Source organism: Phalacrocorax carbo, chromosome 3 (assembly GCF_963921805.1).
Source record: "Phalacrocorax carbo chromosome 3, bPhaCar2.1, whole genome shotgun sequence".
Lineage (NCBI taxonomy): Eukaryota > Metazoa > Chordata > Aves > Suliformes > Phalacrocoracidae > Phalacrocorax > Phalacrocorax carbo.
This window is the reverse complement of record NC_087515.1, coordinates 92,769,088-92,796,648: the sequence shown is the minus strand read 5'-3', so window position 1 is coordinate 92,796,648 and position 27,561 is coordinate 92,769,088. Positions and strand designations below refer to the sequence as shown.

The 27,561-nt window shown below is 42.0% G+C and overlaps 1 protein-coding gene across 6 annotated transcripts; it reads right to left on the bottom strand.

The window, feature by feature from the left end:
* Positions 1-27,561, bottom strand: HMGN3 (high mobility group nucleosomal binding domain 3). Of its 6 annotated transcripts, none has more exons than XM_064447758.1 (6): positions 27,031-27,561; positions 10,745-10,795; positions 4,966-4,995; positions 4,295-4,342; positions 1,836-1,949; positions 1-1,322 (listed from the first exon to the last, which is right to left on the bottom strand). In XM_064447758.1, exons 1-6 carry the CDS (start codon positions 27,544-27,546, stop codon positions 1,284-1,286), a joined length of 798 nt encoding a protein of 265 aa, XP_064303828.1. In that variant the 5' UTR covers positions 27,547-27,561; the 3' UTR covers positions 1-1,283. The 6 variants fall into 6 exon arrangements, with proteins under 6 accessions (XP_064303828.1, XP_064303830.1, XP_064303829.1 ...); XM_064447760.1 differs by having other exon boundaries at positions 1,877-1,949; XM_064447759.1 differs by having other exon boundaries at positions 1,836-1,946.

Here is a 27,561-nt window from a genome sequence, read left to right as displayed (position 1 = left end):
TCAGGCAACAGTCATTTATTTATTGACTTGAACAAGCAAAGGGTATCCTCAGACATAATGGCCACCACTTGAGCAATACAAATCAATGCTACTGAAGAACAGGGAACATCTTTTCTCTCACCCCTCCCATCCCAGAAGTAACAATAGAAATACCAGGGCCCCTAGAGAAAAGAGAAGGAGAAAAATTATAAAAGGAGCTTAGAATGAGCTGCAGAGTTGAAACATGGACACTAAAAAAAAAAAAAACCATTAGCTAATCCACCATATCACCACAATCACCTCAAAAATAGCTTTCATTGTTCCTTTTCTACCAGGTACCAAATATATAGCGCTGTTTAACAGCGATTTCAATGTATTAACAACTGTCCTCAGCTGAAGCAGAACAGCAATTACTATTTATATTAAATTTGAGGCCGCAGATAGAAAGAAAGGTTTCCACAGAGTACGATGCAAGTTAATGGAAGGAGAGTGGGGGAGAAACAAAGCCACTTTTAAGTTACTGTATGTCTCTACCAATCAAGCAATTCATTCTGCATCGATAGCTCATTACAGACCCAATATCCTGATAAAGTATGGCAACTCTACTCACCCTGTAACAGTGTATCTGAAGAATGTATGTATGAAGAATACATCTATAAGTCCCTTAAGTTGTGGGCCACTGAAAATCCCAGCCTGCTACTCCTGCGTGGGTATTTTTTAATCAGATGTCAGCCAAAAAGCAAACAGACTGCATGCAAACCGACTGTTGCAGATTCGTTTAGTCTTCCTTGTAACAGTTGAAAACATGAGTAAGGCATTCTTCAGATTTAGAGAAAACATTAGGAGGCTGTAGCTTTGCAGGCAAGGAGACCTTTTATTTTAATCCATTAAAAGAACCCAAAATAGTCAGCAGGTGGCCACATCTATCCATGTTTCATTAAAATCACATAAACCCTAAGTACAAAAGCACCACTGATTATTGCTCTAGAAAAACTGCATGAAAAATTCAAATACGCACAGTAAAAACATCACCATATGCACAAGACTTAATTTCTTAAAGCAAGTGTATGGAATGCTGATCCAATTTTACACATACCTTGCAATATTAAGTTGATATTTATATTACTTGGCAACAATGGGAATTTCTAAAAGCACTGTTATGAGAAGGGAAATGTTCATATACAGTTTAATATGTCAACTATCATAGTCCTAAAAAAATTAGCATTTACAAAATACTTGATAAAAATATCTTTTAAAAGTTGTCCAAGAGGTACATAAAATCAACCCAAAATTTTCATGATATTTCATTCATTCTTGTCCCCTACTGATTCAGTTTTCTGAGCCTGTGGAGAAGAAAGAAAGAAATTAATTACTATAGTAAATTGTCGTTACGTACCTACATACCCAAACTACCCTCACTCCTTCCATTTCTTATTTGCACCGGCTCAGTTCCAAACCTGTGTCCGTATTACATTTACACAAACGAAACAGGTACATTCACACACTTGTCTTAAATTATTGGTCCCAGCTTTTCAAAAGCAATACAAGCCTTACCTGTCAGCTTCCATTGTTCATACTGAAAAGCACCACACTACTACCTGTTCCTATTCACTGCACACATGCTGAATGCTCTACCGTACCCTTAACTTTCACTGTTTCAATCTGCCCTTTTACTGACAGTGTGCTGGGTGGGGCACCTCTGGATGTTGAAACACTAACAGTTGAGCGAGAGATGCGAATCTGCAATAACATTATGGGCAATAAAAAGAAACATTATGAACATGCTATCAATGTCTGAAAGGCTGAATAATTAAAAAACACTGATTCAATCAGCAGGAGGTATGTGTGGAAAGTACCTCTTCAGCTTTATTTTCACCATTTTCAGATGGTGTAGTACCTTCCTTTGCAGCTTCTTGCTTTTCATCCTTCTTCCCTTTAGCACCTTTGTTGGCCTTTGTTCCAGGTTCCTTCTGGCAGGAGATTAAAAACATGGGCACAGACATTGTATGAGTAGCCAGCACCCTACATCTGTATCAAAACCCCCTCGTATGATCTAAAAAGCCAGTCTTGGCAAGCTGCGTGTGCTGGACTGAAACCGAAAACCAGCTAAAGACTACCAGGAAAACTTTATATCCACAAAAGTTATACAGAGACTCTCAAAACTTCTAGAAAATGCTGATGCCTGCTTCTTTATTGTTTCTGCTAATTTACAAGGATACAAAACCCCCTCAAACTATTTTGGTAGAGCTGAGCTGTACATACAGAGGTACATACAAGATATCTGTACGAACAAATCCAATTACAGTATAATGAAAGCTTATTTAGCCAAGCACAAACAACACGCTGCTTGTGTACAGCACTACATTTTCTATTAACATGAAATATTAAATTAGATTTTAAAAATTAAGCATTTTTGTTGGCTGTCCTTTTGTTAGTTTGATAACATCTGTGATGTTCATTCCATGTCAATGAAAGAACCAACCAACACACTAGGGAGGCAAACACTGATAAAATTCCATCTGCAGCAACACAAAGCAGAGAATTTATCAAAAGGAACTATTATAACAGCTACAGTTTCATTTGGAGATTTGCTCTTAAACGAACCATTCATATGTTGAAACCTTTTTTTTTTTAACTCTATATGTATTTATAGTTGTGATCTAAGGCTAGCAGAGACATAGGTTAAGGATTTTTTAAGTGCAATGGGATAAAAATTTAAATGGCATTTCACTGAATATTTTACATTAGTATTTAAAGAGGTTCTGATAAACACTGTGGAGATCTTCCATGTGATCATTTGCTCCAGATTCTCCATGTAAAATGGCAACAGTAGCTGTGAACGGGGATATTAAGGTCAGTCTCCCTTCACTGCCCTTCCCCAACGATCCCTATACAGGAGCAGGGTGGTAAGCAGGGAGTACCAGTAATCCTAGTTCCAGGGCAGCCTGAATTACTCCTTTCACCCTTCAGCTTCAATGTTACACACTGAGAAGCTTATTGGTGCTGTGAGTATAGTCCTAACTCTTCACCTACAAAAGAACAAGCTGAGGATTTGACTTAGTAAATCCATAACTTGCAAGATTTTAACACCAAAAATTATCTCAAGTCTGCACCACCTTTGGTTGCTTACTAGCAGGCTCAGAGTACACACTTGATGTTTTCTGTTTAGGAGACCAAGATTAATATAATCCTTAAAACGTGATCCAGTCAGAGTTTGGAAAAAAGCAGACTACTGTATTAAAAAGTTACTTAGAAGAATGTTGTAAAGGATTCATGAAATTAATTTGAAGTGAGCTTCAAACGTCTCTCACGCAGCTTTGACTCCGTAACACCGAGCTCATTTCACAACATGTACATGAAGCTACAGAAGCTACCATATTCCCTTCTTTATTAATACTCTTTCTTTAAGAGAGAAGCAGTGTCTTTAAGAAGAAAGAAGAGTGTCTTTAAGACACTCAGCAAGACTTTATTGCTAATTTCATTTGATAAATCATAGTGTTCAAAGTCACAGAGTTTTACTCTCACACACAGACTTTGTATACCGATACCTGCCCAACTGAGATACCAATAAAAGGACTTGAAAAACGTAAGTGGGACAAGTGCTAGACTCAGTTTCTAGCATGGTTTTTTTCCCAATAAAGCAATTGCTCTTATTTAACATTCCCCCTTGGGCACAAATATATCTACAGTTTCTGAAGTACATGATTTATATGCAAAAATCCTGAAAAGGTATTTCAGACACTAATAAGATTTTAATTTGACTGTAACTGGCCTAGAAAACCCAAACCATTCAATTTAAATATATTTAATTTCACCTTTAATTATAATTGTGCATTCTCAGCAATGGCAAGGCTTCAAGAACAGATAAGAGTTTCTCACTATGAAATGAAGTACTGCCCCTCTAGACAAGGAAACAGGATGGCAGAGAGTAATCTCAAATCCTATTGTAGAAATTGCTAGGTCTCGGCCAGAGCTTACTGAACCAAGCCTGTATATTTCAGGAAAGGTGTAGGAAAGGTAAAGATTCTTCTTAAACTAGGAACTTGCTACGAACTAACATGGTCTGCATATCAAACAGGCAAGACATTTTGTTTAGGCCAGTAATGAGGCCAGGAAGGGGTGGAACAGAAAGAAAAGAATGATCTAATTTGTTGGGTTTTTTTTCCCCCCAGGGCGGGGGGAGCTGCAGGGAGGGCAGGAGAGCCAACGCCTCACGAAAACACTATGAATCAAACTGTTTGCAAGGCAAAGGAGTAGTATACTTGCTTATTATTGGCTACAGTGATGGCAACTAACTAAAAAGAAGAGTATTTACCTTCGTGGTTTTCCTTGGTTTGGGTTCAGGTTTTGGTGGAGCAGGTTTCTAGAAAACATTTTCAGTTGCACAGCGTGTTAGATGCATTACCAGAAGCCAGCCAGCCACCTCCACCCCACACCTTCCCTTACTTCCTGCTCATTAGTACACTTCTAGAAAAAGGACCGAAAAACCTTAATGCACAAATGCACCTCATCACTGTACACACCCATTTTCACCAGCTCACTCATCTCAAAGCAATTTGAGGGTCATTCTAAGAGTAAAATGTGGAGATTAGTAGAAACTATTAAAAAAGTCAGATACATTCTAACAGGGAAGAGAAGTTAAAACCAAATACTAGTCGTGGCATCAAATGAAGTCCTTGAAGGACAGCTCTTTCTCCTTCCCAAAGTAGCAGCTGCATTTCCACAACTAACATCAGCCTGCAAAATGGTACGAAGTCAATACTGCACGTAACAGACAGTGTTGCACTGAGGTGGGGAAATACATCTTTTGTCAGAACAACCTGAAACCTGAAACCAAGAAAACACAGATAACTTTAGCTCTAGAGTTCTTAAATATCCCTCAGCAAGAATAAAAATTGAATCAAACAAAATATAACAAACCTGTTTGGTCTGAGAAACCATATGTGCCTAGAAAAGTATATACCAAGAGGCGTTATACATACTTACAGCTGACAATCTTGCTGATCGTCTCGTGGGCTACAGAAAAAGAAAAAAGGGGAAAACATTTTTATAGGCTTAGAGCAAACAGTATCCAGAGCAACGTAATATCACTCATTTCACGGTGACAGGATAAAATATGCCCCTACCAAAATACGTCTCTATTGCGGAACACAATTCACATCTTCCTCATCTCTGACAATCATAATTTTAAAAGGCCAAAGTGATGTGAAAATTAATAATAAAAATTGCTCAGGAATTATAATGTCTAAATCTCCAAATGGTTAAATACTTTCCCCTTCCCCTCTCCCCCATTTTACAAGTACTTCCGAATACGAGTACTTGCTGCTCTATGGAAGGTTCACAAATACAGCAAGCTTGACACTTGCACAGGATGCTGAACCTTTCTCATGAATACTTAGAGCAGTGTTTTTATAATCTAGCAGACACTACTTGTAAAAATACCATCTGATTAACAGCAGAATAAAGTTAACACCCTTCTCTAGAGGATATCAGAGTGCTAAAATTTGAAAACATGAAATTAAGTCCTTCTACTTCCTCAGTTCCCCACACACTCAGTCCCGAAGTCCAGGTGCACGAAGGCAGCTGCAGGATGAGAGGGAGAAATTGTTTCTTCTATTTAAACACAGCTCTCAAAAGGAAAGAAGAAACTCAGATATTCTGCTTTCCTCCACCTTTCTTTATTGCTTCAATACACCTTCCTTATTGAATTTTATTTCACTCTGTTCTTCGTCATAAATTTATTACTGAAGATGAGTTATGTCTTAGCAAAAGTTGTAAGCTCATTAGTTCACAATATTTTTGTATTCATCAAAACAAGACGAACCCATGATCCAGTTACACAGCATCGTTATCAAACAGAGTTGAAATTCGGTCTATGTCATAAAACTGACTAAAAATATCTTCTTAATTACATACTAAACATTTAAGTTGAGCTGAAAAAACATGGCTCCACACATCTTGCAACAGGAAAAAGCTGTTGTTAATATCTGAAGAATGCAGTAATTTGTATTCATTGGAGCCATTTAAGTATTCTTAATGGAAAGCAGTAGTGAATAGTTGAGATCTGCATCCAGCAAAATAGAAGCCTTGTCAAAAAACACCTAAAGATATTTTCAGCTATCAAATATTTATGCATCATTAACAAAAAAAAAGTAAACCCCTCTTTTCTTGGCAATTTAGAATATCAGCTGATAGCAAAGCAGCCGAGCATTATTTTGTAACAGGTTAAATAGTGTTTCACTTGGTCAGGTAATCAAAGAACTCCTAGCTGAAGACATCATCTTTTAAAAATATGTTTTCTTAACAGATGATTTCTATCCCTCAGCATCTGGGCACTGGAATATTATGTTAGCATCTACTTTTTAAAGGATAATATGTTGTTTTGGATGAAATTATAATTCTCTCCCATATTCCCCAACTGTTCCTGTTCCATGATTGGTTTCACAGAAGGCTTGTATTGCCATAAGAAAGCCAACATAAACCCTCAGTTCTTTAAAAATGCCTAACGGGTAAGTAATTTTAATTCTCATTCAGAGTTTGTACGTATTTTGTGTTATCTGATTATAAGGAAGGAACTGCAGCCAAGTCAGCAAAGGCCACATTTTTATGTGCTTTTGGAACCCTTGTCCCCCTCCAAACAGCTGTACTAAGCCAGGAGCCAGCAGCTTGCCCAACAGTCTATTTGACACCGGCCCACTAGCAAACACCTACGGAAAGAGTCTATGAAATGGAGCAGACACAGAACAACACTTTGCACTTTCCTACCATGCCAGCTTCTGGCAATCTACAGCTGCAAACTTTCCAACCTGGATATTATATCCACATCAGGTGTTTAATAGTCCCCAAGGGTCATTTTCTCCATAAAATTTGTCTAATAACCTAATGAACCCATTTACACTTTCAGTTTCCATAACATCCCGTGGCAATGAGTTCCATAATAGGATTATGCACTGTGTGGAAAAGAAAAAGCAAAACCTTGCCCCTCTGTTGTCTTTCCTTTAAACTTCTCACCTCTTACTTTCACTAGATTCCTCTTGTTTTCGGGTTACATGAGTAATAACTCCCAAACTGCCTTTCTCTGTGTTACTGATGATTTTATCACACCACAACACTGTTTACATAAAAAGTCAAGAATCCTAGAAAATCTGGGTTGTGGTTTTGTTTCTTTTAAAGCTGCTCTGCATTCTCCGTTTGTCCCACAATACTTGGTATCCTTTTCGTTCTATCATGGCCTTTTTAAGGCAGAGTCAGGAGAACTTCATTTACTAGTCCCACATCCAGGAGCACAAATTAACCTTGTGATACACTGACGTTTCACACTCAGTCCTCTAGTATTTTTTCCTATATTCTAGTTACCTTTTGTTTAGAACAACTGACATTTTCTAGTAACTATTCACTGCGATTTCACAATCTCTCCCCTGACTAACAGCTGATTGGGTGACCCTCACTGTATCTTCTCCCCTCGACCCCATGTATTAATTTGCATTTCTCCATATTGAATTTCTATTGATATTTTATTACCCAGTTATCAGTGACAAAACAACCTTCTCTGTCTCTCTCACTTCTGACTACCCTGATAATTTTTTTGTAAATTTCAGCAAACTTTGTCATTTCTCCAGTACCTCTTCTCCTAGATCATTAATGAATACATTCAGCAGTACAAGCTCAAACACAAATCCTTCCAACACTCCCCTGGTAATTCTCCTCCATCACAAAAATTAACTACTTCTTCCCTACTCTCTGCTCATATCTTTATCTGTTACCAATTCTTAAGAAGATCCTCCCTTTAATCCATGCTAGCTTAGTTTCTTTAAGAACCTGCTTGGGGAGCCTTATCAAAAGCAGTTTTTACATGCAAGTAAACTGTATCAAATGGCCCGCTATCACACGCATGTGGACTCTCCTATTATACATTTATCCACATACACTTTTTTTTTTTTAACTACTTTTGCAAGTTAGACTCACAGGCTTTATTTTCCAGAATCCCTTATCTGAAGTCCTGAGAGCATTTCATCACCTTCAGTTACTCTTGTACTGAGACCAATGCAAGCAGTAAATTACATACTGCACTTAACAGCTTGGCAATTGCTGGTGAATACTGTCTAGTTCTCACTCACACTTATTTAAAGAATGTCCTCCAACCCTACACCCATGAGAAAAGGCTCCACTGTGAGAACCTCCCTAAGAATTCTCCGCAGCAGAAGTTCCATTACTGTTTTTTAGCTTCACATTTGCCACGCTGGAGGGTTTGCTCCTTTCCTTATTATTTCCCATCAATTAAAAAAACTTTTGAAACAACTTTCAAAATTTCAAAACTTTCAAAACGAATACATTTGCCTTATTTTGCTATTAAACCATTCAGGTTTGGTTTTCTTGGTGTTTTTTGGGGGGTTGTTTTTTGGTTTGCCTTTTTTTTTTTTTGTATGGTTGGGTTTTTGGTTTGGGGTTTGTTTTTTTTTGTTGGGGGGGGGGGGGGGGGGGCAGGGGGTTGTGCTGTGCTTTTGGAAAATAATACGCCTTTCTGCAACCCTCTAGAATGGCATACCACAAAGCCTCTTTGCCACCTGAAACCATTAAACTTTTTAGCTGCTCCTTTTAATAGGCTCTCATTTTTAATAAAACTCCTTTTCCTGATATCAAATCTAACCGCAGCAGAGTTTATTTGCACTTACATTCCTGGATGGTCCTTTGATTTGTTCCTCCAGGAAGCAAGCATTTATAGTTTTAACTTTTTTGCCTTTGTAATGCCATCCCATGCCTTTTACCAAATCTCTGAAGGGTAACATAAATCTCCATCAACACTATTTCTGTGCTCAGAGCTTCTCTGATCTCCTTTAACATCCCATGGCCACTTTTATTATTGTGGTTGGATGATACCTGGCATAATTTCCACACTATATACTCCCTATTTACACATGGCTTGGCAATCCACAAAGGATTCCACTGTACTTATCGATAAAATTAACCTACAAAAATATAAAAGACATGTAAGAGAAAGCTACTTTACAACTAATGCAACTTGGCTCTCTACCCTGGATAATTTGTGCCTTGGTGTCACAGTGTCCCAACAAGTTTCTGAGTTGCCCATTATGTCAATGTCCTCATTTAAAGCCAGGTAGTCCAAGTTGCCCAGATTTAGATTTGCAGCTTTTGCATTTTGGCTTGACCGCCTGTTTTCATCTGCATGAATTAAACAGGGCTTTATTTCTCAAGATGGCTCGTTACCTTATCAGATGCAAACTTTTATGACTTCTGTGCTAGCCTCTGCTCTCCGCCTGACAGGGAGCTCTGACTTCGCCCTATGTACTCTCAAGAACTTGCCACCCTCCCCGCAGATGTTTAGTCTAAAATAGATCAGAAGGTCTCCTCAGTGCCATCCACATAGGGCTGTTGTGATTCAGACTGAAGCCACCCTTCCTACATAAGTTCTACCTATTCCAAGAGCTCCCACAGTTTCTAATCTAATCCTACAACTATTTTACTCACTCACACACTACGAGCTACACATGTATCTCCTGTGAGTATCTTAATTTCTTCAGGGTTTTTTTCTGTAGCATCAACAGCCACTATTATCTCACCTTGACTGAAGACTACTCTAAGGGCTCTCATATTTCAGGGTCAGCAGGCTCTCTCCAGAGCCTGTGTATTTCTCTAAGCTTTTTGGTCTTTCTTCTTTATTTTAGCAATCAGGTCTCAGATTGTTAGGGGAAGGAACTTTTACTTTTCTGGCTCTTGAAGAAATAATATTTAAACTGGGACAGAGAAAAACATTGATTCAGAGCAAAGGAGATTCTATTTTTACTATGATTTAGTCAGCCTTTTCATAAAGTATGAAAAAGAAAATAATTTGTCTTCTAGGAAATTCCATAGGAAGTTACTGAGCTATCAAAACCTATTCCTCTCAGACCGCTTTTTTACTCTGTTTTTTTCAGGAGCTTATTGTAAACTTTACTATTGTTTGAAATATTTTCACATTTCCACTTTTTCTATTGGACAGACCAACAACTGACTTCTCAATTCAGAAAGTGTAAAAATTCATTAGAGCATTTTTCCTATTCAAACACGCTCAAAGATTTACAAGATCAGCAATTAATTATTAATTACTTTGAATAACCAGCCACTCTTTTCCAGGTCCTGGTTTAACTTTGTCTGCCACAAATGAATCCTCGTAATCTCTACCTGTTTTTTAAATTCACAGTAAGGGCTATGGCAAACAAATTAGCAAACTTTACTGTAGGGGTCAAGATATCACCAGCTGTCTCCTTGCCTTCTCTGACAGAACTTACTGTGCCCTTAAAACTAACTCAGACAAAGAAAACACACAAATGTGTCAGCTGCCCAGTTGAGAGCCTGGTATCTTAATTCAAGACACCCTTCCATCAGTCACTTAAACTAAGAATAGTTGTGAAGTAGACTGGCTGAGGTCTGTGCATTAATCCTCATCCGCCAACCTGCTAGGCGGCAACAGTTCCAGGCAGTAACATCCTACACTGTGATCACAAGATCCACCAGAGCTTGTCTATCAAAGCCTTAAATGTTTGTGAAATTTATTTTGTGTATTACTAAGTTGTATGAATCTGTAGTACACCAAACCAAATTACACCATAAAAACTACAAATGTGCTTTACTGTAACTATTCCCACTGAAAACACCTCACTAGAAGTGCCAGAGCAATGCACACTCTTCTGATATACAAGGCTGCAGACCTCCAGTTAAATAATTACATGCCAAGAAAAAAAAAGAAAAATAAAATAAATATACTTGCCTCTTGTTTAGTTACTTTCGCTGCATCCTTGCCTTCAGCACCCTCTGGAGACTGAAAGAAAATATTAAGTCAGTATTTTTATTATTCGTGGAGGAAAAGCTGGATGTGAGGCGACAATGTGCACTCACACTCCAGAAGGCCAACTGTATCCCGGTCTGCATTGAAGCATGGCCAGCAGGTTGAGGGAGGTGATTCTGCCCCTCTACTGTGCTCTGGTGAGACCCCACCTGCAGTGCTGCATCTAGCTCTGGAGCCCTCAGCACAGAAAATACGTGGACCTGTTGGAGCAGGTCCAGACGAGGGCTACAAAAATGATCAGAGGGCTGGAATACCTCGCCTACGAGGACAGGCTGAGAGAGTTGGGTTGTTCAGTGTGGAGAAGAGAAGGCTGCGGGGAGACCTTATTGTGGCCTTTCAGTACTTAAAGGGGGCGTATAAGAAAGATGGGGACAGACTTTTTAGTAGGCTTGTTATGACAGAACAAGGGGTAATGGTTTTAAAGAGGGTAGATTTAGACTAGATTTAAGGAAGAAATTTTTTACTATGAGGGAGGTGAAACTCTGGCACAGGTTGCCCCGAGAGGTGGTAGATGCCCCATCCCTGGAAACATTCACGGTCAGGTAGGACGGGGCTCTGAGCAACCTGATCTAGTTGAAGATGTCCCTGCTCATTGCAGAGGGATTGGACTAGATGGCCTTTACGGGTCTCTTCCAACCCAAACTATTCCATGATTCTATTCTATTAGAGACTTAAAAGCATCTAGGCAACAGCAAAACAAAGATTACCATGAAGATTCTTCTTTCAAGACATTGCAGCAACTTAAAAGAAGCCTGGCAAATTTACACGAGTATTTACAAGCAGCATTGTACCAAAGCCATTCTAAGTTTTCCAAGGAAGAACACAAGGACTGATCATCACCAGGTGCACACATATCATATCACACCACACAGCGTCCCTCAGTGGTCCCTCTAGCCAATTAACCAAGGCATCCGCAAGGTCCAGTGGGAGCTCCATCTAATCAGCAGTTGGTAGAACAACAGTATGAACTGGAAATCTGAGCTTTGCTCTACTAGGGCTTTTGAAATCCCAGAGAAATTTAACACACTTCTCCCCAAACATGAACTTAACCAGCAATGAGATGCGGTAAGATGAACCAAAAAAGTACAGCATTACTGAAATGAGTGATTTCGTTACCTCATTTACTCCTTTCATGCCTCAGGCTCACTCAGCTGGAAGCTTTAACAGTATCTTTCCCTCATCTCATCTCATCCATCACAACAGCAAAAATCAGTAAAACACCAAGACACTGACAGGAAAACTAGGGACAAACATGCTTCTTCACAAGAACAAAACATCAACCTGACCATTCTAATACTGGTCTTCCAGAGGTACTAAAGAAACGTTACTTAAGCCACAAGAGGGGGAAAATAAAAACAACAATAAAATAAAGTAATAACAACAACAATAAAGCAAGCTTCTGTCTTTTGTTTACAACTCAAGAAATATTACTTAACATTTTGCAAATGACTGGCTTTCCACCTAGAAGCAAGCAATTCATGGAAAAACAGTGAGGAGCAGCAGCAGTTAGTAGAGAACTACAAGAATGGCAAGTTTCAAAAAACCATTTAACAGGCACCAGGGAAGGCAATTTGGTTGCTGTTTTGTTTTTTCAATCAGTAAAGGAGCAGGCTAGTTATCTTTGCCTTTCCATTTCAATCCTAACCCAAGCCTCCCCCCAGATTTTGACACAGAACGTCTCGAAGTTATACAGTTATGGTTTGGAGCAGAGAAAAAGACTGACTAGTTTGCAGCAGTTGCCCACTGCCTTCTCCTGGCACTGGGCTCTAACATACTTACAGAAAGACACCCCCCACCAGAGAATAAAACGTGGCTTTGTTACTCTGCGCTCTCCTGACAGAAAGGAAGCATGCCACAAAAGCAGCTGGTTTTAAAAAAAAAAAGCCGAGGACTGATCATCTAAGTAGCTAGAAAACAGCACGAAGTTAAGCAGCACTGCGCAGCGCAGAGCAACTCGGAATAGCAACAGAGGCAGGCATCCAAAATGGAGCCTGGCCGCTGCTCCCTGCGCTACTGCAGCCTCACCAGCCGCCTGCAGCCTCGATTCAGGTTTGCATTCCTGAAAGCCTTTCAGTTTGGTTACTAAAGAGTCGCTACAGCTTGACGGTGCGATGCTGGGAGGATCAAAAGCCATCGGGAAAAACAAAACCAACCAGTTTCATGACCACTGTCAGTTAACAAAGTCTTGTTTCCTACGACTTCCCTCTTCAGCTCATGATACAGTACAAGCTCTGGGTATAGCTTTTCTGTAGTTCATGAATTCGTAACCTGTTCCTCCTACATGAATTTTCTCAAGTCTAACAAACTTGCTCCACACCCTTTCCCTGGGAGGGAACTCGAATAGCATCATTCCTGTCCTGGGCACTTATTTATATGGTAGCTCTTTCAGATTTTATAATCTTTTCCTTATAGTGGTCAAGAGGCTCAGTATTTACAGGGGTAGGGACAGAAAGATGGCATGGTTCATTTCCTTCAGAAGCCAGGCTAAAAAGCTCACCATAAACTAAATTAAGCTGACCGACACTCCACAAACAGGCTCCTTTAACCCTGCTGCACTTTCAGGAACCACAGAGCTTTGAAACAGGGCTAAACCATCACAAGGTGGCACTGCCACACACCAACAGCCCTGCAGTAATTGCCCAGGAGCAAACTCTCACCCTGCAATACTGCAGAGCTAACACACAGTAATTTACCCCATTCTCTTTAGCATAATGAAAGACAAGTCTCCTACATTTCTGATAGGCTGGGTAGCTTGATTTTAGATGCCAGTATTATTGCTTGACAACAGGTTTTAAAAACTGCTCATGAAGCTAACCACGGGGGGGGGGGAGATTATATTAAAATACTCTTAATGCAACCACAACCACCGTACACTACTATGATATATTACACAACATACTTCAATTAAGTTAGCTAATTACCCCAGCATTCCCTCTCAAGTTAGAAAATCCAACAGCAATTCTGAAGGCCACATAACTTTCTCCGTGGAGGGACATGCACAGTAATAATCTCAGAGGTGTGAATAAACAGCAAGGGGTTCTGACACGCTCTCATTTCCATTTCAGATCTGCTCCCTCCTCTCCACACTCAGCACTACAAGTCCAGGCGTTTGGAGGCTGCGCTCACCCTCCCAGGGCCTTGGCTCCCCAGTATGCTGGCAGAGCTGCGTGGGAGGCCATGTCATGAATAAGGTAATTGATCCAGCTGAAAAATAGCATGCTGCTTAAACAGATTTATAAATAATATAAATATATAGACAAATTATAAATATATAGTCTTCCCTGCTCCAGCAGAATCATTTTACTGCACAAACAATTGAGCCAGTACAACAGACAAGAATGAAGTAGCACAGGGCAGTCGCAAGCAGCCTTGGGGCTCTTTAAGCTGACAGACGCACCAAAAAAAGAAAAAGAAAAAAAAACCATGCCCAATACGGCTACAGTATATTTGTTAGAAGGGGAACAGAAACTTATTTTCCCCTCTGTGAGTCCTGCTTAGACATTCCAGTGAGTCCCAGCTAATGCGGGCCTTCATGCTAGTTTTTGCAGTACTTCCTCCTCTCCCGAGGGACCAGAGAGATTTGTACACGAATGGATTTGAGCCAAGCATAGTTCCCAAAGAACTTGGCATGCCACATCCAGTGACGGTTTGCACTAGTAACTGGAAGTCACAAAACTTTTATGTAGATACCACCAAAACCTTAAAGTCCTTGTCCCTAACTCTTCCACAGGAACCCTTCCCCCCATCTTTTGTCCTGGTGACAAACTACTGAAGGAACTCTGGTTTCAGAGCAACCAAACACACTAAGTAACCCATCCCCTTGGCACGTTTTTCCACATGACATAATGCTATGTCTCACCCGTATTTCACATTACACCCCAGTCACATTAAAACGCACCCTAGATACTGTGCCTCACATCGCAAACTAGTCAGCAGCGGGACTGTCCGCTGCAAGTTTTGTGCGGCAAAATCAAAGACCAGTGCGAGCACTGAATCACTTGACAAGGACAGTACTCCAGCCTCAGTAATTCTTCAGCTGTACTCCATCATATGCCTGTATTATACTCATGAAGTAGTCCCCATAGGCCTGCTGTGCTTGATACTGTATGGATGCCTACAAGACACAAGGCAGATAAAATACAAAAAGCAAATAAGGACGCAGATAACAGTAACTTCCCCCCCCCCGGCCCCGAACACAGAGGTACATGGAAGGAAGCTAACTGACTAACGCTAAATACACTTCTGACATTTAAACTAATAGCAAGTTTTAGGTTCAGATGACCACACGGTGTCTCATACCTCAGTTAGCACTACACATTGGCAATAAGATTCTAAATTAAGCTGTAGCTAAGGTTTGCAAGATCTGTCAGAGCTGTGTAACTTTTATACCACAACATTAACCTGGAAGGCTGCATGGAAGGTTCCCTGTGTCTATCAGCAATCTGCTTCTTTTTTATTTGCTTTGTCCCCCCTCTTTTTAAGGGGAACCTAGAAAATTATTTTGAGAGGACTGGAAAAAGCAAAGGAATATTAATAGATGGTAGAGAGCACTAAAACACAAAGGAATATTCAAATTGAGCTTGTTTGTATACACAGTTCTTGCATTTCACCAGCTGTGAAATACACGTAAGAACCAGCATTTCCACACATCAGGCCAATACTGCCATATCTGCAATGCCAACACCATTACAGAACTGTTAAACTGAAAACAGAAAACTAGATAACTGTTTTAAGGAAACATTTAAGAGAACATACAGGCAATTTTCCTTTTTTATTGTTCATAAGCTGGGTTACCTGGTAGAGATGCACCACAAAAGAAACAAAAAGCTTCAATTTTCCTAATCAAAACCCTGCCATATAAGCAGGATGTGACAAGAACACAGTAACACAAAGTAGTGAAGTTATTGATGTCTGTCTGAGAGATCCAGAGGTACACGTTTGAACTTGCAGTGACCAGCTTCTTGATAAATATTTTGTTTGTACTTCAGTGAATAGATTGTGCTATTATAAATGAGTACATCAAAAAGCACAAAGAATGAGAGTACAAGTATTTGAGGAGTAACAATCAGTACAGAAGGTTGCTTATAAAAGGAAACAGATAGTTCGTTCCCCGAAGGATCTTGTTACTAGCCGAAACTCAACACCTTGGCTCTGATGGGACAGAAATTAGTCCTTTCACACCCACGTAAAATAAAAAAAAAAAAGCAGATGCAAATTTCATTCTCACTACCACATATAAGAAGTTAGAAAGGCAGAAAAGCCTTAACCATCCTAGCACTTGAGCATTTGCAATAGCATTTCCTCCCTTCTTTGCAAGCTGTTTTGTTCGGCCACATCTCAATACGCTGCCTGCAATGGGATTTGCCTGCAGATACTTTCCTGGCTCGCTGTTCTAGCTGCAATTTCCATGATGTAATGCTTTGGTCATTCCTCCAACAACTTTTTTCACCGACCAAAATATGATAAAAGCTTGCAACAAAACCACAGTGCAAGACGACATATCAAGTCCTAAGCCTTTTTCAGGGTTTACTGCAATATTTCCCTAAAATGTTCCCTCCTCTCACTTCCCTGCATAGAACTCTGCATTAGACTAAATTTAATTCAACGAATTGTTTCCCCATACCTGCTACATCTTCTAATTATCTGTCTTCAGAGCAGCTCCCAAATTTTGTGCTAGTTCATAAACATAATTAAAATCCTGTTTATTTCTTGTTTCAGATTAACAAAGACTATGTGTTGACTAATTTAACATCAACCAACTCCTGCCAACACCCTTCTAACCATTGTTTCCTCATTTAGCTCCTCCAGCATCTTATCGTTAACCTTTGTTTCTATCTAGTTCTTTGTTCTGTTTTCAGAGGATAGAACAGTACTCACTGCCAAGCCAATGTGAATGAACTTTGCAAGTAAAATTCATTCTCCCTAGTAAATGTGTTACAAAATCAGGTATTCTTCCTACTACATCCCTCCACTTCGTTTTTTTCTACCAAGAGCCTGATCCTGGAAGGGTAGGGGGGAAGCATGTCACTAATTTAAAAAATGAGTAATTCTGGCAGACCCACAAATAAAGTCCAGAATAGATCTGGTTAGTGACCGGATTTTTAAAATACTTATCCAAAATTATATCTGTCTTGAGCTCTTCCAAAAAAATCCAAGGTTTTTTTTCATATATACTGCATATATATACACACACATTTTTCACTAAAAAAACCTGACCAAAACCCCAAAACAAACAAAAAAAACCCCACCCTGCTTAAATATTCTTTAAGTATATATTCTTAATCTTTTAAGAAGGATTACAGTGAAATATTATACAGTGTGTCATATTCAGATCTTAAATTCCTCCATCTTTATAGATACTAAGAGCAGACTATTTAATTTTCTAATTCTCCGGAAGAGAATGTCAAGATCATAAAATTCTGAAAAGACACACAGTACTTAAAAGTTTGTATTCAAAGACCACCATTAATATCCCCTAGTGTTAATATGCAATTAGAAGGAAAAAAAATCAGGGAAAACATTTCCTAATCGAAGTCTCCATTCTTGCTTAGAGATTCAAGCCAAACAGAGTGACTGGTTAACATGCACTGCATTTTCAAAGAATATATGAGAAAATAAGAATAGAAACAGCCTGGTTACAAACAAAACCAGTAGGTTCAGAAAATGCATTTTATTAAATTCTTTAATTCTTAACAGATAACTTCTGCGAGCTTTATGCTCTTCCAGGCAAGACAGAAACCAAGTTAGGCCTGGGGTATTTCTAGATATCCAAAACCAGCCACAATAAATGCTTTTCCAAAGAGGAAATTCTTTCATTGTAGATTGAGGTTTTGCTATTCCCACTGAAAAGAGGTCAATGATTGACCAATATAATTTAAAACTCATTTAAATTTGATGGGACATTTCAAAAGTCTCACAACTGGTTTGGCTTTCATTTTTCCTTCCAAGTTTGTCTTCCCTGTAGTCAGTTTTTTGAATACGACATCTTCTACCCACAGCAGAGTGAAGAAGTAACAGCAGTTTCTAGAGGCTCAGATTTAAAAAAACAGCATTGTAATTTAAAATTAGACAGACAGTTCCTTTTTCAGACAGTGAAGTAATCAGCTGCATTTTGAAAAATACAGATCAGACATGGGAGCAGTGAGCACAGTACATCTGAAATCATTCAGGTCCCCTGAACACCAAGCATGAGATTTCAGCTAGGTAGTAAGTAAATGCTTGTCTCAGTATGTGCTTAACCATTTTACTGCCACCATAAAATAAAAAGGCAGATTCAAAGAACATGATGGATGAAATCCAATCCCCAATAATATTATTTCTTGTCATGGTTTTGGCTGGGATAGAGTTAATTTTCTTCACTGTAGCTGGTATAGTGCTGTGTTTTGGACTTAGAATGAAAATAATGTTGATAGCAACAACTAAAACATCAGTGAGTTAAGTAGTGCTTACACTTATCCAAGGACTTTTCCAGCTTCGCATGCTCTGCCGGGTACACAAGAAGCCGGGAGGGGAGGGGGCACAGCCAAGACGGCTGATCCAAACTGGCCAAAGGCATATTCCATACCACATGATGTCATGCCCAGTATATTAACTGGGGGGAGTTGTCCAGGGAGAGCGGCGATCGCGGCTCGGGGACTGGTGCCGTCGGTCAGCAGGTGGTGAGCGGTTGCCATCACTTGTTTTTTTCCTGGGTTTTACCTCTCACTATTTTCTTTTTCATCATCACCATCATTACTATTATTAAACTGTTCTTATCTCAACCCAGGAGTTTTCTTGCTTTTGCTCCTCCAATTCTCTCCCCTGTCCCACTGGGGCAGGGGGAGTGAGCAAGCAGCTGGGTGGGGCTTAGTTGCTAAATGGGGCTAAACCACGACACTGACCTTTCAAAGCTGATGCCAGTTCTGCTAGTGAGATGAAGCTGAACAACTCACACAAGTTTAGGTACAGAACCAGACTTTTTTAAAACCTTGAAGATTAGGTTCTGAAATCTGTATCTAAATAGAACTGGTCAGATCTGCAAGCAAAATCAGCATGAAGTACTTCTGAAAAAAAAAGAAAAAAATTATCTACTTAAAGACAGAGATTAAATTTAGTCAACTACTTTCAGTAACAACTGGTTCCTGAAAATAGCCACCTCTGACAAAGACAAATACTCTGAATGCCTGAAAAGAGGTCTATAATACCTCCCCTCCCAGAAGACACAACTGTGATAAAACCACAATAATCTAGAAAAGAGCCTGTGTTGTTGTTTCAGCTAACTGGTGCCACAGAACATCTAACCTTCAAGCTGATGATAGCAGGTCCTTGAGTAAGAGGCAAGTAACAAAGGCACAACTGGTACAATGCCTTAGATAACACCGACCTCTTACATCCCTGTCATAGTGCCAGCCCGGGTTAACTAGAATACTGCTCTACTACAACAGCCAGAATGGAGAGCTTCATAGACAACCTAAACAAAGTTTCAAGAGAAGGAGAAAATAAAATATCTCCAAGAGGGTGCAGGTGGGATAAGGAAGAAAGGAAACAGTAGAGATAAAGGATGTTTTCCTACTACAAATAGAGCACTGACACCTCTCCTCAACTCTGCTTGAGAGGAACAAAATATTGCAAAGGCAAAAATGTCATTAGACAATTAATTTCCAACTATGGAAGCACTCTTTGCAACTACAAACTCGGGTAGCATTAGGACAACAGAGAAAGCTAGGTGGGAAGAGCAAACATACCCCCAACAGTCCCCATAAAGCCGATGCTCATGGGAACATAGGCATTTTTTTTTTCTGCAGACATCCCAACATTCCTAGGGAACACTGCATTTTATATTTGCAGTTTTCACTGTTGCCAAGTACACCCACTCTTTACTACGGGAAGACAGAAGCTGTATCTCCAAGTTACAGGAGTAATTAATTGAAAATTGGTTATTTCCAAGGACAACAATGTGGGGGGTGGGGGGACACAACCAAAACAAAACCAAGCCCAATGCCTTTCCCCCATCCCCACTCCCAATGATGCAATAACACAATTTGACCACTGAGTTGTTCTGATTATTCTAATGAATTCAAGAATACTCCTCTATGCACTCTAAGCTAGGGACAATCAAAAAAAGGCTGTCTAAGGCTGCCATCTGATTAACTGCTGCTAAGAAGAGGTCCAGATCTTCCCCACCTAATCGTTCCTGCCATTAAGCCACCTTAACTCTTTGTGCCAAGGTGTGGGAAACTACATCAGTGGATGGGTCTGGCCAAAAACTACCTCAAACACATATTAACCACAGGTTAAATCAGAGTAAGGACAGGAATAAGTATCTGGAATTGCTTCTTTTGGCCTGTACACGCCAGCTTGAAGTATCTGTTGAACTATAGCCCAAACTGTAAAGTCTCACACTACCAATTTTGCTGACAATAAAACTGGTATAAGAGCATCTTACTTCTGCATGCACCCAGTTGCTCATTCCCAGCCCTACTCCCTTCTAACAGGTTACCACACATTCATTGTGCCACTGAGCAACATCTCTAAATTGGATCAGTAAAATGATCCAGGATTAAAAAAAAAAAAAAAATCAGAAGCATGATCAAACCTGTGAAATAAATGAACATTAAGAGAATGAAATATAATGGCCTGAAATACAAGTCCAGCACCTTAAAACACCTTTTTGGCTACTGCATCATCATGGATAAATCGCTGTGCTAGCTTAGTGCAGTTAAAGAACAGAAAATAGATGGTGGCCATTATGATCCCACAAAGTGGTAATTTCCAAGAGAAATCTCTGGACCTAGTTTATTTACACTCTGCATGAAAAACAATATTAGATTCATGTCAGGAAAAACCCAACTTCATACAATTTCTCTTAAACAACACGGATATACCTTTGAACATACCATGTACAGCTACTGTCTGGGTATAAAACAGCAGACAAAGTGAAGTTTCTCAAGAAAGACAGAAGAAAAGCAGCCTTAAACTAAACAGCATATACCTGCCACATTCCATTTACACACAGGACTTCTAGTTTTTTTTAAACTTAACATATTGATACTCTAGAATACAAAACAATATTACCCCTGTTGGTGTGCTGAGCTACTGGATATAAAAAGATTACCTGCACCTGGTTAGTTCTGAACTCCAAGGTAATGACTTACAAAGACTGTACTACTGGCTACGCCTCATCAGACACCACGCTTTAATGCGCCCAAGAAGCATTAAGAAATATTTTTAACTGACAATCCAGTGAAAAATCTAAGAATTTTTACGTTGCCCGTTCATTAAGTCCAACTGTATTTCGGTGTGGTCTAAGAAGAAAATTTAGCTACATTGTTATCAATTGCTAATAAACAGGTCAGGTTTTTACAGACTTGTATACAATGATCAGAAACATTATAGATCTATAAATCCTTGGTCAATGAGCTCTTTTACCCTCCCTAACTAAAAAGTCATCGCTAAAATTATATAATTAGCCATTTCTAAGCTATTTTAAAGTGTATTGTTAATATAAAACGTGGACAAATATTCCTCACATGTATTTAATAGCCCTGTAAACATAATTTATTGCAACAGAGCACAGCAGCATTGCTCAAGCATGTTTTTTCTTCAGTGCCACTCAACACTGCTACAGTGTATTATACCTAAGTGTGCCACATGCAGATAACATTTGTGATCTTTTCTGCCTAGTTTTTCTATGATTACAATAGATGTAGATCCTTTGAGTCAGTCTGGCCAACAGACACTTGGGAGTAGGCCAGCTAAGCAGTTTTCAATTGCTTTAAATACATCAAGGTTTAAAATTCTCAATAGTTACAAATTTAGTACAAATGGTACAATTTCTAAAATTGAAGAGCGACAAAACATCCTTTTCCCTTGCATCAGAAGATTCCTGCAATATTTTAAGATGCTCTGGCACCTCTACTCTGTTTGCCTTGGTTGAATGTTAAAGTGCACCTCTGCATAACAATTGTTTTACCTGTCCCTGCAAAGAATGCTGAAGGTAGAATCCCACCTGAGGACTCTGCTGGCCCATTGGGAAGGAGTTTCCAAAGTCAGGGGTACCTCAGTGACACAGATGCAAAGAAGGTCGTCATCTACTGTCACCTAGCCTGTTTTCCAGTAGTTACTGCATGGTCTAGGATTGATCCAATGGGAAAAGTGGAAAGAGAAACTACCTTTTCAGAGCTCTGACTTCTGCTCTTAGTCCTCATGGAGCACAGGGAGAAAGGAGGAAGCAGTCAGCATGAAACGCAGGGGGAGTTCAAGCGAAAGTCTGGAGAGAGAAGTGGGACAGAATGGGAGTGGGGAGAGGGCCGCAGCAGCCAAGACATCCGGATCTGGTACTGATCCCCTTTTCCCTTCTCACCTGTAATTGCGTCCAGAGTGTGAAATAAAATTCAGAACCTCCCCCATTTCTGCATCCCACTGCTAACAGAGTGTTCTAGGATAAACTGAAGAGTGCCTCTCCTACAGATCAAGAGCTTCCCACCCCAGTGGATGAAATAAGTTGTTGGCAAGGTGCGAGTTCCCACAACACCACAGCAGCTTCTTTCCTGCTGAGTAGCTTCAAAATGAAGATAACCTTAGCAGAAAAAAACACTAAGTTACACTGATGCTGGTATGTTGAACTGATACAGACTGGCACACAGCGGAAGTATCGAAACATGGGAAGTGACATGAAGTATAGCTGAACAGTACCTGAGTGAGCTTCATACTGCTGCATTGTGAACACAAATTCACCTACTACTCTTTGCACAAGATCAACACCTCATTCCACAGACCGAACCGTGACAGTGGGATCATTCAGAGCCACAGCAAACAGCTGTCACCTGCAGGACCCTTGGCTTCATTAGTTAATTGGTGTTTGATCACATACAGGTTGCTCCCAACAAAATTTTATAGAACTGGTTACTATTGCAAGTTCCCCAGTTTCACACCACAAAGCAAGAAAATAGATTTGGAGAAGTAACAACAAGAAGGGGGGAGCGGAAATCAGGACAGATATCTTAGCCTGAGAATCCAAGATGTCAGGACTTGACCATTTACTTCTGTGCCTCATTTCCTTACCAGTGGATGAGGAACAACATTTACCCTTGATTATTCATGACACTTCAGAAATGCAAACTCAAACATAAAGAAGGATTTCACAAAGAGAATTGAGTTTAGGTCCAGACAAAAAAAAAAAAAAAAAAAAGTAGAATTTAACAGCTTTAGGTGAGTACATGTAAGACCATGCATTTAACCCCAAGGATTAGAAAATACATTGATTAGACACCTGGTTGGCAAAGCAACTAGCAAGGTAAGGGTCCCACAAAAAAAACCCTATCACGTGATCATGTAACTAAATGCACTACGATATGACAATCCTGGAAAATGGCACCTTCTACAACCCACTAAAGGAGCAGCATTCCAAGCGAAATATTCAGAGGGTTTGTTTTTCTGTAGAAAATATAACCAACTAGCCTTTCTGACTTTAAAGAAATTGCGCTTGCATAACAGGAACCCACCACAGATGTTCTCTATTACATTTTCACAGCATCAACTGTACTGCAGAAACTAACATTCCTGACAACAAGAAGGCAGCAAATAGTCTACTGAAGCGGCTAATTAGACCACCACATTTTTTATTTGCTCTGAAACAGCAGCAATATTCAACGATGTTATATTTTAATATCACATATATTCAACTATTCAATATATAACTTTGAATATAATTTGAAAAAAAGACTTGAGAAAAAGCTGCATCTAGTCCTCACATCTAATTCAACTGCAAGTGTTTTCAAAACAACATGTGAGGTGCAGGTTGCATTGCACAGAGTCAGATTACAGAACAAGCTGGGTGATTCTGGAGTGCAACCCCAGCTAACTGACAGGCTCCCCATTCAATACCAGACAAGTCACCACTTGACCTGCCTACTAATATCCCTCAGAGACCGTGCACATTCTACATAAAGGTGCAAGTACCATTCACCTTGATGACAATCACGTATCCTGATACGTACCTGATGTACGTATCTATGCTGATGCACATGGGCACATGTGACCATGCCACGATTCTCCTTGTCATCAGATGCAGAATGGTTCTTCATCCTTTTATGGCTAACATTGAGACATTTTTACTGGGGCTGTTCAAGGTCAAGGAGTTTTTCAGTATGACCCCAGAGCTAATTCCAGCAAGACAAGCAACAAAGCAGAACATCCCAATCCATTTCAAGGCGCTCGTTATCATCAATACCACAACAAGCATTCTGGTTGATCCCACACCAGGGCATGCTGTTCTTGTGAAAGGCCACGTTCCACCACAACATGTTATCACAACAGATAAAGGGTGCAGAAATCTGACAGAGGGAGTCCAGAATTCAACCTCTTTTTGTTTTAGCACAGTATTTAACGCCATCTCAACACACAGTAAGTTTTTCCTTTTCCCCCTGACCCTCAACCAACGATGCCACAACACCTTAAGCCTCAGCCCTCTAGAGAAGAGGAGACAGCCTACATTTTTTTATTACTAATATTCATAAATGAACGTAAGGCCAGGGACTCAGCAACTTGACTTCAGTTTTCACAGACATGAAAAAAATCAGAGATTAAAAGAAAAGCAAACAAAAAGGACCAGCCAGTTTAGATAACATAGGCATACACAAAACCAGGTACAAGGGGCTTCGTGCCCTTTCTTCAATATTATTTACTTACTGCCATAACTGTGAAAATGTCTCATTTTGACTTGCGATGTCTATTTCCTTACAAAACTTTCAGCGTTAGCAGTCTTTTTGTAAGTTAGAAATTTTAATAGAAGAATTGACTGTTAGCTGCACGTGATGGTTTTGTCTCCATGCGGAAGCTGACTGGTGTAATTATTCAGCTACTGCTGCATCACTACCTTCTCACTCTATGGATGTTATTCTAGAATAAAATTTGACTATTGTAGAATGCTTATGGCAATTCCACTTTTCTCAAAAAGCAAGGCCGCTAATCACACACTTTTCCTGGAACCAGTGCTTCCCAAACCCCATACTTCATATATAATTTTAAAACACAAACGTTTACCCATACAAATTTACTGCGCCGTTAAAATTCATCTCCATTGCTCTGATCCCCTATGCAATGTTTTTACTACTTTTTTATAATCTTCTAGAAAGAAGACATGTTCTTGTGGACATACTACTCAAAGACAGTTTCGCTTAATAAACATTTCACGACAGACCACAAAAACTTACATGAATGACTTTAACTCTAGCCCCTCTTAGGAAGGACAGCCTGAAACACTATCGGTAGGTAAGAACACAGAGAGGAAAGGAAACTGGGTAGGAAGTTTGCAAAGCTTCCAAAGTTGTGAAGAGTCCTATGAGCACAGGCTAATTTTCAACTTATTCCTGATGACAAGTGACAGCACTGAAAGACCAGAAGCATGCATGGCCTTCACGAGGGCACAATGACAGAGGAGCAGGAGGAAAAGCTGCCCCATGTTCACTAACTTCAAGCCCAGTTATCCCAATGAAGGCAATCCACCCCGCAGTCCTATCCATTTTCAGAACTGGAATCAGGTTCTTAGTGATGAATTAAATAGTTTGGTAGCATACTTGATGACTTGACATTTTGATACCTCCCACATGGAGTATGGAAACGGCAAGAAGTGAACACTGAGCTACCTGGCAGTCATTGTCTACCCGTACCTCTATTAAAACAGATTCCAGCCCCAGCCCAGATATGGTGTATTAGGAGATCACTGGTGACATTTTGGGAAATCTGAAATGTCAATATTACAATCCAAAATTGCCAACCCTTATCAATCCTTATAAATATCTAAAGGGTGGGTGTCAGGATGATGGGACTAGGCTCTTTTCAGTGGTGCCCAGCGACAGGACAAGGGGCAATGGGCACAAGCTGGAACACAGGAAGTTCCACCTAAACATGAGGAAGAACTTCTTTCCTGTGAGGGCGACAGAGCAGTGGAACAGGCTGCCCAGGGAGGCTGTGGAGCCTTCTTCCCTGGAGACATTCAAAACCCACCTGGACGCGTTCCTGTGCCCCCTGCTCTAGGTGTGCCTGCTCAAGCAGGGGGGTTGGGCAAGATGGTCTCCAGAGGTCCCTTCCAACCCCTACCATTCTGTGATTCTGTGAAATCCCCCAAACCACGAACTGCTTTACCTTGGCTGACCTAGTTAAAATTGAAGAACCGCAGCTACTCTTTTTTGGTGTAACGTGTGTGGCGCTCGGCCTGCCTCCTGCCGGCACAGCGGCCAGGGGGGCAGGCTCCCGGTTCAAGCAAGGAAGAGAAGGGAAGGGGGGGGGGTGGAAGCCCCCACCACACCCAGCCCGGCCGCTGAAGGGCCGCCCAAGTTTCTTTCCCACCGGGAACGCGGTCTCACAGCCGGCTCCCCCCGCCCCGCGGAGGCTGCCCGCCCCGAGGTGCGTCGGAGAGCAAACAAAAAAGGGGGACAGCGGCCGCGTCCCCCCGCTCCGCCACGGCTCTACCGTCCCAGCGGGGGCCGCGGGCGCTCCCTCAGGAGGCGCCTCCCCCCCCCCGCCATCCCCATCCCCGCCGGCCGCCACCCGCCCTCGGGGCCCTGCCGGGCGCCGGAGTTGGTACATACGGGTCTGCCGCGGGAGGCGAGGAGAAGGGTGTAGTTTGTTTTAAACATGGCTTGCCTTTCCCCCCCCCTTCCACACCTTCCTCCTCCTCCTCCTTTTACCTCGGAGCCACCACCCGGGCGCGGCGGGAGGTGGCGGCGGGATCGGGCCGCCCCGGCTGGGGTCTGCCCCCTCCCCGCGGCGGCGGCGCCGGAGTTCGCCAGCAGGAAACTCCTCCCGCCGGGGGCCAGGGGCGAAGCCGCGGCTGCTGCAGCGCTTCTCCCCGGCGGCAGCCGAGGGAAGAGGAGGAGGAGGAGGAGGAGGAGGAGGGGGGGGGGGGGGGGCCGGAGTTGTGATAGCGACTTCACACACCACCACCCCCCTCGGGGACGGGGGCGATGCCGCCCCGCGCGGCGCTGGGGAAGTAAACAGGGGGCGGCGGCGGCAGGGAGGGGAGGAAGGGAGGGCGGAGGGGGGCTTTGCAACAGGCAGCAAAATACCCGGGCTCGGGAGCAATCGGCTGGTTCCCGAACGGAACGGCGGCGGGCGAGCAGCAGGCGCCCCCGGCCCCTGACGCGCGTTTCGCCCACCGGCCGCCACTCGGCTCCCCCCGAGCCCTGCGTGGGGCGGCACACCGGGGCCACACGCCCGGGGCGCCTCACCTTTCTCTTCGGCATAATGTCCCTGCTCCGGGGCCGCGAAAGTAAAGCGACGAAAGAAGCTCCGGCAGAAGCGCGGATCCGCCCGGTGGCGGTGGTGGCGATGGTGGCGGCGGTGGCGTCGTGGCTGGTGCCCGCAGCTCTGCCCGCGCCCGGTGCCCGCCGCCCCCGGCAGCCCCCACCGCCAGCGCCCGCCTCGCCGACGGGGCGGGCAGAGCGGGGCAGCCCCGGCTCCTGATTGGCTGACCGGCCGCGTCGCGCCCCCCTCTCCGGCGGGAGCGGGCTAATCAGGGGCAGCCCGCGCGGGTCAGAGGCCGGGCGCGCGGGGAGCCTTGGGGCCGGCGGCGGCCGCGGGCCCGCCGGGGAGCGGGGCTGGGGCGGCGGCGCCGCCGCCCGGGGGGGCTGCGGGGGGAGCCGGGGGCGGCCCGCCGGGCTGCCGCCCTTCTTCCGGAGCGGCCGGGGAGGCGGGCTCGGGGGTCTGGGTGCAGCCGGCAAGTTGCGGCGGGCGGCGAGCAGCATCCACTCAAAAAAAAA